This window comes from Geotrypetes seraphini, chromosome 7, assembly GCF_902459505.1.
Source record: "Geotrypetes seraphini chromosome 7, aGeoSer1.1, whole genome shotgun sequence".
NCBI lineage: Eukaryota > Metazoa > Chordata > Amphibia > Gymnophiona > Dermophiidae > Geotrypetes > Geotrypetes seraphini.
Genome location: NC_047090.1, coordinates 122,508,240 through 122,523,116, shown reverse-complemented (window position 1 = coordinate 122,523,116; position 14,877 = coordinate 122,508,240). Strand labels below are relative to the sequence as shown.

The following is a 14,877-nucleotide window of genomic DNA, read 5'->3' as shown; positions in this document are numbered from 1 at the left end:
AGGCCCCTCCCTGGCATCCCAGGATGCACTGGGAAGGGGCAGGCCGCCATTTTGTAAGAGGCAGGCCTGCCAGCCAGAGTGGGTAGGCATCCCTCCGGCCGGACTTCGTCAATAAGGTAGGGAGAAGCGGGAGTTCATCAGGAGCACGGAGGCAGTTGTCAAGGGGGGGGGGGCGATGGCAGATATACATGGGCATCCTTACCACTGCTGACATGGGTTGGCAGTAGTGTTTGGGGATTGTGCAATGCAGTGGGAGGGAATGGCATTTTCTCCTACTGTGTGTGGGGGGTGGGGGGCAATAGTAGTGTCGGGGGATTGCGTGACGTGGCGGGAGGGAGTGGGCATCTCTCCCGCTGCCAGGAGAGGGTGTCGGGAGGATGCATGTGCTGGTTTGGTGTGATTGTTTGTTTTTTTTAAGATGTGGGTGTATTCTGCGTGACTCATCTCATATAAATTTAGTGAGTCTAGGGGAACATCCGTGAACCTCATTTGCAAGTGGGGTCTTTTGAGAATGACTCGCCTTTCTGAAATCGTTACAATAGCAACCTTGGTAGCAGCCTGTTGTATTTTACCATTCAGTTTTGAGAATTTTCCCCAAAATATTGTAAGTTGCAAACCAAAGTGCCTTCTTTAGGCATGTGTATTCATGGTATAAGTGAGCATGTGTATTCATGGTGTAAGTGAGCATGTTTTAATGTTGGCAACTAAATGACAATTTATTCTAAAATAGACCCTGGGCACCCAGATGCAGACATAGAATTAGCGCTTATCATGCCACATCTTGGCATCTAGCTTTTGATGACCTTTATAATATTCCCCTCATTTCTCAGCTAAACCGAGAAAGGAATGATGTGGAACCATGACACAAGATACCGGTACCAAGAGGGATGCAAAGAGACAAGGGGAACTGTAAGCAATCAACGCCTGGATGAGACAATGTTGTGAAGAGGAAGGCTTTGACTTTGTGCGCAACTGGACGGCGTTCTGGGGAAAAAGCAAGTACTACAGAAAAGACGGACTGCACCTCAACAAGGAAGGAGTAAGAGTACTGGCAGGCAACATGAAGAGGGCCATAGAGAAGGCTTTAAACTAAAGGACAGGGGAAAGCTGACAGTCGACCACCAGTCAATGGCCCGGGCGACAGGATGCCCCATAGAAGGAATTATGATAGCCCTACTCCCTGCTCCTCTTGGGCTCCGAAGGGGCTCAAAAGGGGCGAGCCCCTTTAGCCACACCCCTTCAGCTCGCGACCCGAGCAAATGAGAAAGACAACACAGCAGAAGAAAAGGATACCGTGGAAGAAACAGTAGATACTGCTAAGCTTAAAAAGTCCAAGAAGGTAACACAAAGGGAACTCAAATGTATGTATACGAATGCTAGAAGTTTGGGAAACAAAATGGGAGAGTTAGAAGCAATAGCAAAAAATGATGAACTGGAAATCATTGGCATAACAGAAACATGGTAGAATAACGAAAACAAATGGGACACAGTACTACAGGGATACAAACTGTACAGAAAAGATAGAGTGGGGCAGAAAGGTGGAGGTATTGCCCCTATATGTTCGGGAAGGATTAGAATCCATGAGAGAGACTATGGCGGAAGAGAAAGAGAAGCTGGAATCCCTCTGGATCAGGATTCCCAGACACAACGATGCTGACATAAAGATTGGCCTTTACTACCGACCGCCGGGACAGAGGGAGGAGACAGACTTGGAAATGATAGAGGAAATTAAACAAGAATGTAAGACAGGTAATGTCATAATCTTGGGGGATTTAAATTTCCCGGGGATAGACTGGGACCTGGGAGCCTCCAACTGTAGCAAGGAGGCAAAGTTCCTGGAACAGATGGTAGTAGAGCCGACGAGAGGAAACATCACCTTGGACTTGGTCCTAAATGGCATTACTGGTCCGGCAAAGGAAGTAGAAGTCACGGTCCCGCTGGGGACGAGCGATCACAACATGATCAACTTCAAACTTGATGTCAGGAAAGGGAAAGGTACCAAAACCTCAACCACAACTTTAAACTTTAAAAAGGGAAGATACGACAGCATGAGAGCCATGGTGAAATAACGGATCAAGAAAAAGATGGGCAAAGTCATAACGGTGGAACAGGCATGGTCCCTACTGAAAAATGCTATCACGGAAGCACAAAGCCTCTACATTCCGCGGATGTTCAATGTAAAGAAAACCAAAGGCAAAAGAGAGCCAGCGTGGCTTACCAAAGAGGTGAAGGAAGCCATAAATGAAAATAAGGACTCCTTTAAGACGTGGAAACGCATGAAAACATCCGAAGCTTGGAACAAACATAGAGATGATCAGAAAAAATGTCACAAGGTGGTGAGGGTTGCCAAAAAGGTCTACGAGGAGAAAATAGCGCGAGAGGCCCAAAATTTCAAGCCCTTTTTTAGATACGTAAAAGGGAAAAAACCTGCACGGGAGGCGTTGGGACCCCTGGACGACCTGGGAGGAAAAGGGTGCATTAAGGATGACAAACAAATTGCAGACAGACTGAATTCCTTCTTTGCGTCTGTCTTTACAAAGGAAGACACCGCAACAATACCTGACACAGTGAAAGTGTTCAAGGGAGTCGTACAGGACAGCTTCATCACAGTAGAAGTAGACTTGGACCAGATTTACCACCAGATCGACAAACTTAAAAGTGATAAATCTCCTGGACCGGATGGAATTCATCCGAGAGTCCTAAAAGAACTGAAATTTGAAATCGGAGAACTATTGCAAAAACTTGCCAACCTGTCAATCAAAACAGGACAGATACCGGATGACTGGAAGATAGCGAACGTCACGCTGATACTTAAAAAAGGATCGAGAGGAGTGCCAGTCAACTACAGACCTGTGAGTCTCACGTCTGTACCTGGAAAGATGGTTGAGACGCTGATCAAAGATAGCATAGTCTGGCACCTAGACACACATGACCTGATGAGAGCCAATCAACATGGGTTCAGGAAAGGAAAATCATGTTTGACGAGCTACTTCAATTTTTTGAGACAGTGAACAGACAAAATGATAGTGGAGAACCGGTGGATATTGTATACTTGGACTTTCAGAAAGCGTTTGACAAGGTTCCACGTGTAAGACTTCTCAGGAAATTACAAGGCCATGGAAAAAAGGGAGATATACTAAGATGGATAGGCAAATGGCTAGAGAACAGAAAACAGAGAGTGGGCATAAATGGGAAGTTCTCAGAATGGGAAAAAGTGACTAGCGGTGTACCCCAGGGCTCAGTACTTGGGCCCATCTTATTTAATATTTTCATAAATGACCTGGAAGAAGGAACATCCAGTGAAATCATCGAGTTTGCAGATGAAACAGAGCTATGCCAGGCAATCAGATCGCAGGACAGCGAGGAACTCCAGAGCGACTTGAATCAATTGGAGAAGTGGGCAGATAAATGGCAGATGAATTTTAATGTGGAAAAATGCAAAGTGATGCATTTAGGCAGAAAAAATAAAGATCATAAGTATAGTATGTCAGGTGTAACTCTGGGAAAGACCGAACAGGAAAAGGACCTGGGTGTACTGATAAATAGGACCCTGAAACCGTCGGTGCAATGTGCGGCAGCGGCAAAGAAAGCAAATAGAATGCTAGGCATGATAAAGAAGGGAATTACGAGTAGATCAGAGAAAGTTGTAATACCGCTCTACAGAGCCATGGTCAGACCGCACCTGGAATACTCCGTCCAGCATTGGTCTCCATACCTAAAGAAGGATTAAAACTGCTAGAGAGGGTGCAGAGACGAGCAATGAAGCTAGTGAAAGGTATGGAGAACCTGGACTACGAGGAACAACTTAGGCGACTGGGGTTGTTCTCCCTTGAGAAGAGAAGATTGCAAGGGGATCTGATCGAGACTTTCAAAATACTGAAAGGATTCGACAAAATGGAGCAGGGAAAGCAGTTATTTACAATGTCCAATGTGACACGGACAAGAGGACATAGACTGAAGCTGAGGGGGGACAGGTCCAGGACGAATATCAGGAAGTTCTGTTTTACGTAGCGAGTGGTGGACACCTGGAATGCTCTCCCAGAGGAAGTAATTGCAGAATCCACCGTTCTAGGATTTAAGGGTAAATTAGATGCACATTGCACATCTCCTTAAGAGTATCAATTGTAGTCACTAAGTAAGACATTGACTGAGATAAACATCAAATAAATTCCAATGCCCCCTATACTCTTAAATAATACTTTTATAAAAGTCCTCTTCGGGCTTCAGATTTGCCATTTGGTGCCCAGACATTTCTATGGTCACCATTCAACTTTGGCTTATGGCCTCCTCACTCCTTAAGAGTGGCATAGAGTGATACAGGTAAGGGTAAATTAGATGCACATCTCCCTTGAGAAGCATAAAGTGATATGGGGACTAAAACTATGCCAGGGTACACCTGGCGGGGCTTCCGCATGTGCGGATCACCGGACTTGATGGATCCAGGGTCTGATCCGGAGATGGCAATTCTTATATTCTTATAATATTCCACACTTTTCTTCTTTTTTAAAATTTCATATCATTGGAATGAAAAGTATCAAGAAAAGTGTGGAATAACCTGTAAGTTTCATGGCTCCACATCATTCTCTTCTTGGTTGGGCTGAGAACTTTTCAGCAGCCTCTCATATTGTGATGTCATAATGCCTCATTCCACCAATGCCTAAAAGTCAACTTCATTGGTAATGTCACAATGGCTTGGTTTCCCCATACTTGTGCCTTTTACTAGATGCATTTGCCTCATTGAAATGGAAAGTGTCAAGAAAAGTGTGGAATAACTTGTAAGTTTAATGGCTCCACATCATTCTCTTCTTGGTTGGGCTGAGAACTTTTCAGCGGCCCCTCGAATCTACCAGACAGCAGTGCAGAATACACAGATTAAGTTAAATACTAGCCTTTAATTTGGTAACTATACTAGCTAAAATATGTTTATATCACTGAATTTTGCCATGTGGATCATTCATTTCACACATGACATATTATCCAACACATGTACTATGTTAAATTTTATTGCCACATGTAAGCTTTGTTAAAGTTTTGTGACTGGCGTGCACTAAAATGTTTTATCATACATAAAAACAACAAACATTTCAGATGGGGGAAGAACACAAAATGATGTAACAAAGATAACGATGTTTTCATGTTATTTTAAAGTGGCAGCGCATCCCAATTAGGTAGTAGTTAGAAAGAGGGCTATCCTTTTCCTTCTGAGAAAATGCAGCAAGAGAAAACTAGTGTTCCCACTAATGGGAGTACAAACCCACAAGGCATGTTTCTACTATAGGAAGTGCTGTAGCAATGCTGTTTGAAAGGCAGATAAGTTCTGAGGGACTGGGACTGCTTGCCCCTAGTACAGGGGTAGGCAATTCCGGTCCTCGAGAGCCGGAGCCAGGTCAGGTTTTCAGGATATCCACAATGAATATGTATGAGATGGATTTGCCTGCACTGCCTCCTTGAGATGCAAATCTATCTCATGTATATTCATTGTGGATATCCTGAAAACCTGACCTGGCTCCGGCTCTCGAGGACCAGAATTGCCTACCCCTGCCCTAGTTGAGTGAAACTGCAATACTGCTGCACCAGCTCCAATGATTGGAATGTGGGTGACTGACTCCTGTGTACCTTTAGGAAACACAGGGATCTCAAAGTCCCTCCTTGAGGGCCGCAATCCAGTCGGGTTTTCAGGATTTCCCCAATGAATATGCATTGAAAGCAGTGCATGCACATAGATTGCGGCCCTCAAGGAGGGACTTTGAGACCCCTGAGTTATACTATATATTGTGATCAGAGGAAAATGAAAGGAGGGCTAAGAAGTATAAAGGGGAGAGAAGAGAATGGGGGTTTTATACCACCTTTTTGTGGCAGTGGTATTCAAAGCAGTGGGCACTGAATGATTAAATAACTCGCTCAGGGTCACAAGGAGCGGCACTGAGATTTGATCTCACAACTTCTGGGTGTAGAGGCAGCAGCTCTACCATTTAGCCACACTGGTCCAAGACCAGCTACAAGAGGTCACTTACACCAGTGGAGGACCACCAGGCCAATCGGGTTTTCAAGCTAGCCCTAATAAATATGCATGAGCGAGATTTGCAAATCAACAAAATCACACAAAAAAGCATTCTTCACCATGCGCAACATCAGAAAATTCTTCGGCAAAGAACATTACAGACTCGTAGTCCAATCCCTAGTCCTAAGTCTAATGGACTATTGCAATATTCTCTACCTTCCTTGTCCCACCTACTTAATAAAACAACTACAGACCGTGCAAAACACTGCCCTCAGACTGATCTATTCCCTTGGAAAATTTGACCACATCACCAACGCCTTCCTAGATTCACACTGGCTTCCAATACAAGCCCGCATCCAATTCAAACTCTGCTGCATATTATTCAAAACATTAAACGGAACGGCACCCACCTACCTAAACATCCGCCTAAACAGGAACCTCTCATCCAGACAGAGGAGAACTCAATCCCCCTTCTCCCACCCCCCTTTTAAAGGAACCAAGCGCAAAAAGATGTACGACAACCTACTAGCAACACATGCAGCTAAATTGGACCCCTCAATCACCAACTTACTGACAGCATCAACTGACATCAAAGCTTTCCGAAAAGAAATCAAAACACTGCTATTTAAGAAATTCATCCAAATGTACTAACTCCTTTTTCTTTTTCCCTCTCTCCCCCTCCCAGTATCTTCCCTTCAAAATTGTTTCAGACCTAACGCTTTTAATTGTATTCATCTTCCTGGAAACGTCTAGCTATCTTCTTGTTGTATTAGGCCCAATGTCTTTAATTGTATCCCTCATCCTGGAAATGTCCAGTTATCTTTTGATGTAATCCGCTTAGAACTGCAAGGTACAGGCGGAATAGAAGTCATTAATGTAATGTAATGTAATGGAAGTGACAAGCATGCAAATCTGCTCCATGCATATTCATTAGGGCTATCCTGAAAACCCGATTGGCCTGGTGGTCCAGCAGGACAGGGTTGGGAACCACTGACTTACACAAAGTACACAAAGCATGAGGAAATATTATGCAACCTAGATGAACCTGTACCTTGTGCCCCTTCCACACCTAGACACCTTTTCCACCTAAGACAGGGGTAGGCAATTCTGATCCTCAAGAGCCGGAGCCAGGTCAGGTTTTCAGGATATTCACGATAAATATGCATAAGATAGATCAGTGGTTCCCAACCCTGTCCTGGAGGAACACCAGGCCAATCGGGTTTTCAGGCTAGCCCTAATGAATATGCATGAAGCAAATTTGCATGCCTATCACTTCCATCATATGCAAATCTCTCTCATGCATATTCATTAGGGCTAGCCTGAAAACCCGATTGGCCTGGTGTTCCTCCAGGACAGGGTTGGGAATCACTGAGATAGATTTGCATCTCAAGGAGGCAGTGCATGCAGATCCATCTCATACATATTCATTGTGGATATATTCTGAAAACCTGACCTGGCTCCGGTTCTCGAGGACCCCTGACCTAAGATGTTGATAATGAAACAGTTATAACCGCCCGTCCTAAAAGGATCCTGTAGCAATCTGCTGTATAAAAGTGTAAAAGCAGAGGGCGGCTGTTCTTCGAGTTAGAGATGCCGTCAGGACCTGTTCTGCTGTTGGCTGCAACCGCTTTTTAGAAGCCGGTGCCCTAGGCCACCGCCTAGTCCAGAGATGGGGGAACTCCGGTCCTCGAGAGCCATATTCCAGTTGGGTTTTCAGGATTTCCCCAATGAATATGCATGAGATCTATTTGCATGCACTGCTTTCAATGCATATTCATTGAGGAAATCCTGAAAACCCGACTGGAATATGGCTCTCAGGACCGGAGTTCCCTACCTCTGGCCTAGTCGATCTGACGGTTAGAGCCAGCCCTGCTTACACGACCTCAGAATAGCACGAGGGAACGCAGCGGGCATAACCCCAAAAGGCCGCAGAGCGATAGCTAACGCGCCCTAGAGCTGTGGTGTGGCGCACATTCCATCCACTCATTCAAACCACGCCAGAGATAAGGTAGATCAACAACGAGGTACTCACATCGTCCCACTTGATGAAGCGCTCCCCCTTGCAGAGGTATTCCTTCACCTGCGGGGGCGCCAGGACCTGGGTGAGATTTGACATGCTGGGGCAGCAGGGTTAGACTGCTCGCTTGGGTCCTCCCTCTGCCTCTTCTGGGTTGTTGTTTTTTTCACCTCTCACATCAGGTCCTGCATCAGATTCTCAACCGGCGAACTTCGGGGAGTAAAAGCTCTTTTATAATCCAGACCGCTCAAACAAATGAGCGCAAGACTCTAATTACATTGTATGTAAATTGGGCGAGCAACCGAGTCTGATCTAGGTACCCAACTTTGCCCTCATGGGAGTAAAAAGCACGGCAGGAGTTACAGATGGCAGTACTGGAAAAAAAAACAAAAAAAAAAAAAAAACAACCCCATGGCATTGGCTGCCGGATGATTGCAACAAAGCTGCAAAGGCTCTAAACTTCCTTATTCTGAGCTTGTGTCTTTGACAGGCTGGCTTTCACCGCATAACCTTAGATAAATTGTTTCAACAGCTTTCCCTGCATGATCTTGAGAGAGAGTGAGGGGGGCTCTTCCCCTTTCTTTCCAGTCCAAGTTAAACAGCACTTCCACTTTCAATGTACTGCTTCCCTTTTCTTTTTAACTTTCAGGCTCACTGCAGTTCTACAGAGCCTTTCAGTCTTCAGTGTTTTCTGTCTTTTCATTTGCATTTGATGGAGTCCTCTGGATACCTCTGTGATGCATCTGAATCCCCAGCAAAGCTCTGTGAAGTTGCAAAGCATAGAGAGTTCTGAGAACGGAGCAAAAGACCCCCACCGAGCTAGGGGTTAGACTTTAGACACGAAGATCCATGAAAGTATCGAGTATAATCCATAAACAATACTACCTTTCTGTGGTTATAATCAAGGTGATTTTACATATTATATAGAGGTATTTATTGTGTACCTGGGACTTGCCTAGAATCAGAAGAAGCTGCAGTGAGAATCAGGGCAGGATTAATTCTTCCAGGGCCCCTAGGCACACAAGTACACTGGGCCCCCCCTGGCCCCGCCCAATTTATCTGTTTTCTTATTTACTTCTTTATTTCCACTTGTATTTCTTTTTTTTATAAAATTTACCCCCCCCCCCCCAACCCGACAACGACGACAACACCGACCGACTGGCCGGGCCCTCCCCCCCAGCATCGAAGGATGGTAACGCGGCCTTCTGATGGCATCAAAGGCAATGCAGCTGGCTCAGCTCCATGAAGATCCCGCGATGACTGCGTCTGCCGGAAGAAGTAAGTGACGTAGGAGGGGGATGGACCGGCAGACGCATTAATCGCGGGACCTTTTTGGAGCTGCGTTGGCCACGTTGCCTTTGATTCCGGCGGAAGGCCGCATTGCCGTCTGTCGATGCCGGCGGGAGGGCCCGGTCAGTCGGTCGGTGTTGGGTGGGGGCCCGTTGCCGTGAGGGGGAGCCCATTGCCATCTGAAAAAAAAATTGGCATATTGGTAAGTCGTCCTTCAGCGGGTCCCCCTGACTATTTCAGGCCCCAGGCACGTGCCTACTGGGCCTATTCATTAATCCAGCCCCGGTGGGAATCCAATCCAGTTGGCCAAGCCCCAAGCCTCCCCACTCTTGGCTCCTAAGAGATGCAAGAGTAATAATCCCTGTTTGCTGTTGCCCCATCAGCAGTATCTATCTTGGACTGAAGGCAATCCAATTGGCATGTCAGCTTTGCACTTTAGTGCATCAGGCCTCTATATCGGTCCCAAGAATGCTTAAACCTTCAGAGGATTTAAAACTCAATGTGATAAATCATCTTTTATTTGTGACTGACTTGGGAAGCCATTGTGGACTGCAAGGAATCCTGACTGGGTGAATATTATGTATGAATTAGAAGTGTGCCTGAAAACAAATGCCATTTTGTTTCTTATTCTGTTTTAGTTTTCCATTTGTATTGTTTTGTTTCAACTTTCCATCATGTCATTAATTTCATTTTTGTTGTGCTATAGTATGAGGTATAAAATAATGTTTATGCTGATAACAAATAGCAAATAAAAAATATATATATATTTGTATGTTCTCTTAAACTTCCGCAGCTGGTGTCATGATTGTTGCAATGTACGGGTCTTGCCACGTCTGGGTAGGTAGAACCGATTTTTCAGCTAACATGTTGTGGCTTTCTTCAGGGTGTAATTCTACTGTCTACTCAAGATCCACAAACCAGGGAGTTCCACTGCAACTCAGGAGTTCCATTGCAAACCTGGAGTTCCATTGTAAGTGCAGTCAACTCTCCAACCCAACCTCTAGCATGCCATCTAGCCCAAAAGTTAAGAACTTTAACTGACAACATAGCCTCAAAATTAGAGATTCTTCCAATATCATTGAGATCATCACTGGCTTGCAACTAAGTGACACACGCATTCTGATCAGTTTCAATGTAGTTTCCCTGTTCACCAAAATCCCAGTGGATGAAGCAATCCAGGCCATAAACCAGAAGCTACAGACACATGGGCTACCCTAGCAGCTTTCTGTTTAAAGACAACTTTCTATCAGTACCGGGAACAGTACCATGCCCAAACAGAAGACACAGCGATGGGCTCCCTTCTCTCCCCAGTGGTAGACAACATATTCATGGAGTCTCTTGAATCCACCCTACTGGAGAGTGCCAAACTCAAACCTAAACCGTGTATCTGCTATGTAGATGACACTTTCATCATCTAGCCCCAGGGATGAGAAAACCTCCGTGAATTTCTAAGCCATCTGAATAGTGGCCATTCCAATATAAAATTCACCCCCCCCCAAAAAAAAAACAACAGAATGCCCTGAATAAAGCCACAGTATGATGGCTTAAAGGTCAGTTCTACCTACCCAGATGCAGCGAGACCCAGACAACTGCAATAGTCATATATATTGGTAACTTCATGTGTGCTTCTGTATTGCCCTGACTCTTGCACACTGCTGTTGTTAGATGCCATCGACTCGTGTTTGAGTCCTTGCAACTAGAGAATGACACGGTGACAAAATTAATCACCGTTCCCGTCCCCACGGATAACCGCGGTAAATAATCCCTTGTCATTTTCTGGTGTCTATTTCAACCTCAGTCCTTCTACACCAGCATTCTTCAGAGCAAAGCTTGCGGGGCAGTGGTTGTGGCCATCCATACTCTGATTCTTATGTGAGCCAAGGATAATGAAGCCATTGTGACATCACTGATGTGATTGGCTCTTAGGCACTTTTGGAATGAGGCATTATGACATCACAATATCTGCTCTGGATACCAGAGACTGTCATTCTGTAGTGTCTATTTCAACCTCAGTCCTTCTACACCAGCATTCTTCAAAGCAAAGCTTGTGGGTCAGTGGTTGTGGCCATTCATACTCTGATTCTTCCCTCTCTCCTTAAAGAATGACATGAAGATGGTTTCCCGCGGTTATCCGCGGGGTCGGGAACGGTGATGAATTTTGTCACCGTGTCATTCTCTACTTGCAACTTGATGAATTGCAGATCTAAAAGAAATCGGTTTTGTGAAAGGTCCTCTAACGCCATCCCCATGGTTGTTTTCAACGTGTCCAGCCATCTGATTGCTGGTCACCCTCTTCATCTGGATCCTTCAATCTTAAACACGATGTCCTTCTCCAATGATCTTTCGCTTCTGATGGTGTGACCAAAATAAGACAGTCCTAACTTCATCATTTGGGCTTTGAGTGAAATAGCTAGTTTGTTCTCTTCCAGAATCGATTTGTTAGTTCTTCTGGCCGTCCTCAGCACACCTAAAATCCTTCTCCAGCACCAAAGCTCAAATGAGTCAATCAAGCACACTAACACAGGTTAATACACGCAAATTAGGGCTCCTTTTACAAAAGCGCACGCACCGGATTAGCTCACACTATAGCGTGCGCTAGCCCAAAAACTACCACCTGCTCAAGAGGAGGCGGTAGCGGCCAGCGCGCGCTATTCCGCGCATTAAGGCCCTAACGTATCTTTGCAAAAGGAGCCCTTAGTGCCTTCATTAATGAGGAAAAAACAAAGAATGGCGGTGGCCAAAGGAAGAAGAGACTTGAGCCACAGGTGCCAAACAAAAGCTTTCAATAATGAGAGCAGCAACTAGTAGTAATGCTAACAGGGAATCAGGGTCTCAATGGCTTATTGAGGTTTCATATTTTATCTGTAACTCAACCAGTCTAAGAAATAGCTGTGGTGGATACGCTTTTGGCATCAGCCCTATTCTACATGCCACACCGAAGGTTTATCCTTACTGTCTGACTATAAAATATTTTTTGTCTACTAGCTAGTCTTGTCACTAGATTTAAGTGCATGCAAAATGTTCTAATAAATATTTGGATGTAAGCAACCATGGAGATGTGCAGAATGAGTCAGTTTTTTCAACTGTGTTTACTTAGTTACAATCTAAATTCACTATTTTTGCTCAGCTCCAAGGATTTTTACATAAAATAATCAATGAAAATATAATGTATATTTTTTTGATCAGTTATTTATATTTGTTTTGCGTTGGAAAAGGTTTAGGGGGGATTTTTAGAGGGATGGTTTTTGCAAGAGGAAAACTAGTCTTTTTACATATGGGGGTTCCTTTTACTAATGCTGTTGGATATGTGACCTTAGCACGCTGTTTACACGTGGCTTTCCTATGCACTAAGGCCACTTGTGCAATGGCCAGAAAATGTCTGACTTTTCCCATTTTTAAATTAATGGCCACTCACCAATCTCGCCATTGACACAGGTCCATTAAACAAAGTTACTGTGTGAGCTTTTACTGAAACTTATTTTATAGGCGGTGTGACAAGTCTAGCTCTCCATCTAGCTTTGGCACAGAGTTAGCTAGGAAGAGCAGTAAGCACCTATGCAGGAGAGCTGACCAGGTTGGCCCTGCCGAGTGGGATAGCGCTGACTTCCCTTGTACTGACATTGATGAGCCAGACAGTGACTGCCAGGGAGAGTTCAGTCCAGTTGCAGGTTACTCTCCCAAGCCTGCTATTAGAGCTCAAAGAAATTAAGAGCCATTCTGACATAGGTGAAATCAGTGAGGCCAGGTTGGCCCAACATTGCATGTTTTGTTTTTGCATTAATGTATTTGGCAAATAACACAACCTACTCAAGAACCTCAGAGCAACTTGACTCAGAGTCAAGAATAAAAAATTTAATTTTATTTTTGGAACCTCTTGGTGTGTGTGTGTGTGGATTCCTTGCTTGCTTACATGGTGGACATTTTTACTTGCTGTTGCCTGGGTGCCTGAAGGATTCCCTAGTTGGAGGGAACACAATGGGAATAATATCGGTCGCTGTGGCCCAGGCTCGCTGCGTGTTTCAGGAGCCCGCGGGGTGTGACAGCGGTAAGGGCCACGCCAATCAATTACCACACACAGCAATGCCTCATGCACTCACTGATTAGCGTTGTCATGCCCACTCTCCACCCCCAAACACACAACCCTTACAGAAAATTCCAAAAAATTGTTTGTGCGTCCTGTACACACACACAGACAGGGAAATGTACCGTGGGATAGCAGCACTCATCCTGCAGTAAGCCCTTTAAATGTACACTAAGTAATGTCAAAAACATAGCATTACGATTCAGCAAATTGGCAATTTGCAAAATAAAATAACACTCTTTTCAGATACAGTGGCAAAATAAGGATCATAGTTTAGGAAGTTAGTTGGACAGAGAGCTTTTCAGCACCCCCTTCTACAGACAAAAGACATAGGCCCTCTTTTACTAAGGTGCGCTAACCAATTAGCATGCGCTAATTGATTTAGAGCACGCTAAACGCTAATATGTGCATGTTAGTCTATGGACATGTTAGTGTTTAGCGCATGCTAATTTGATTAGCGTACCTTAGTAAAAAGTGTAGTTACTTACCTGTAACGTAGGTTCTCCAAGGCCAGCAGGATAATCAGCCACATATGGGTGTTGTCCCAACAGCTCCCAATTTGCGGATAAGCTCTCCAATAGCTCTGATTTTTATTTCTCTCTCTCTCTGAGCACGTGCAGTGCCCAGGCCCCACTGGGCATGCCTGAGCCCTACCCATTTCCTCCTGCTTCCCCCTAATCCCCAGTCTTTAGTTTCCGCCCGTTCCCATCGGTCGGATTTTCTACAGCTCTCCATTACAATTTTTCTACTCATCACCTTGAAGATGCCTGAATCATCAAAAGAAATGACTGGGATGCAGGAGAAGGATGAATGCACTGGATCCTCATGAATTGTGCGTCCACTGATTGGATCCGGTGCACGAGGTTCCGTGTTGCTTGCATTGTGCGCACATGTCTTCGTGAGCACGCAAGCTGACCCCTGCTTTACCTTGTGCCTGCTTGTATCCGCATGCACGTAAGCCAGCCCTCCTGCAATTGTGCCCACCTGGTTTTGTGAGCAGTCCAGTTGAGGAAGAAATAGCTGTGGTGGATACGCTTTTGGCATCAGCCCTATTCTACATGCCACACCGAAGGTTTATCCTTACTGTCTGACTATAAAATATTTTTTGTCTACTAGCTAGTCTTGTTATTAGATTTAAGTGCATGCAAAATGTTCTAATAAATATTTGGATGTAAGCAACCATGGAGATGTGCAGAATGAGTCAGTTCTTTCAACTGTATTTACTTAGTTACAATCTAAATTCACTGTTTTTGCTCAGCTCCAAGGATTTTTACATAAAATAATCAGTGGAAATATATTGTATGTAATTTTTTTAAATCAGTTATTCAATAATTTTATATAAGAAATAAAATTATTATTATAATATATATTTTACTTTGGAAAAAGTTTAGGGGGAATTGGGGGGGAAGGGTTTTATGGTTGGGGGAAGAAGGATGCCAACTTTTCGTTGACATGGTTGAATCAGTGATCTGAAACAATGTCAAAAGA

At 44.6% G+C, this 14,877-nt stretch overlaps 1 protein-coding gene across 2 annotated transcripts in view; it reads right to left on the bottom strand.

Annotated features, from left to right (window-relative positions):
• The window catches only part of PLCB2 (phospholipase C beta 2), a 166,000-nt gene extending 157,726 nt beyond the window's left edge, over positions 1-8,274 (bottom strand). For both annotated transcript variants that reach the window (XM_033953411.1, XM_033953410.1), the window contains exon 1: positions 8,034-8,274. In XM_033953411.1, coding sequence (XP_033809302.1) covers positions 8,034-8,117 — 84 coding nt within the window. In that variant the 5' untranslated portion in view covers positions 8,118-8,274. The remainder of the gene's footprint in view (positions 1-8,033) is intronic.
• Between the last annotated feature and the right edge of the window lie 6,603 nt (positions 8,275-14,877).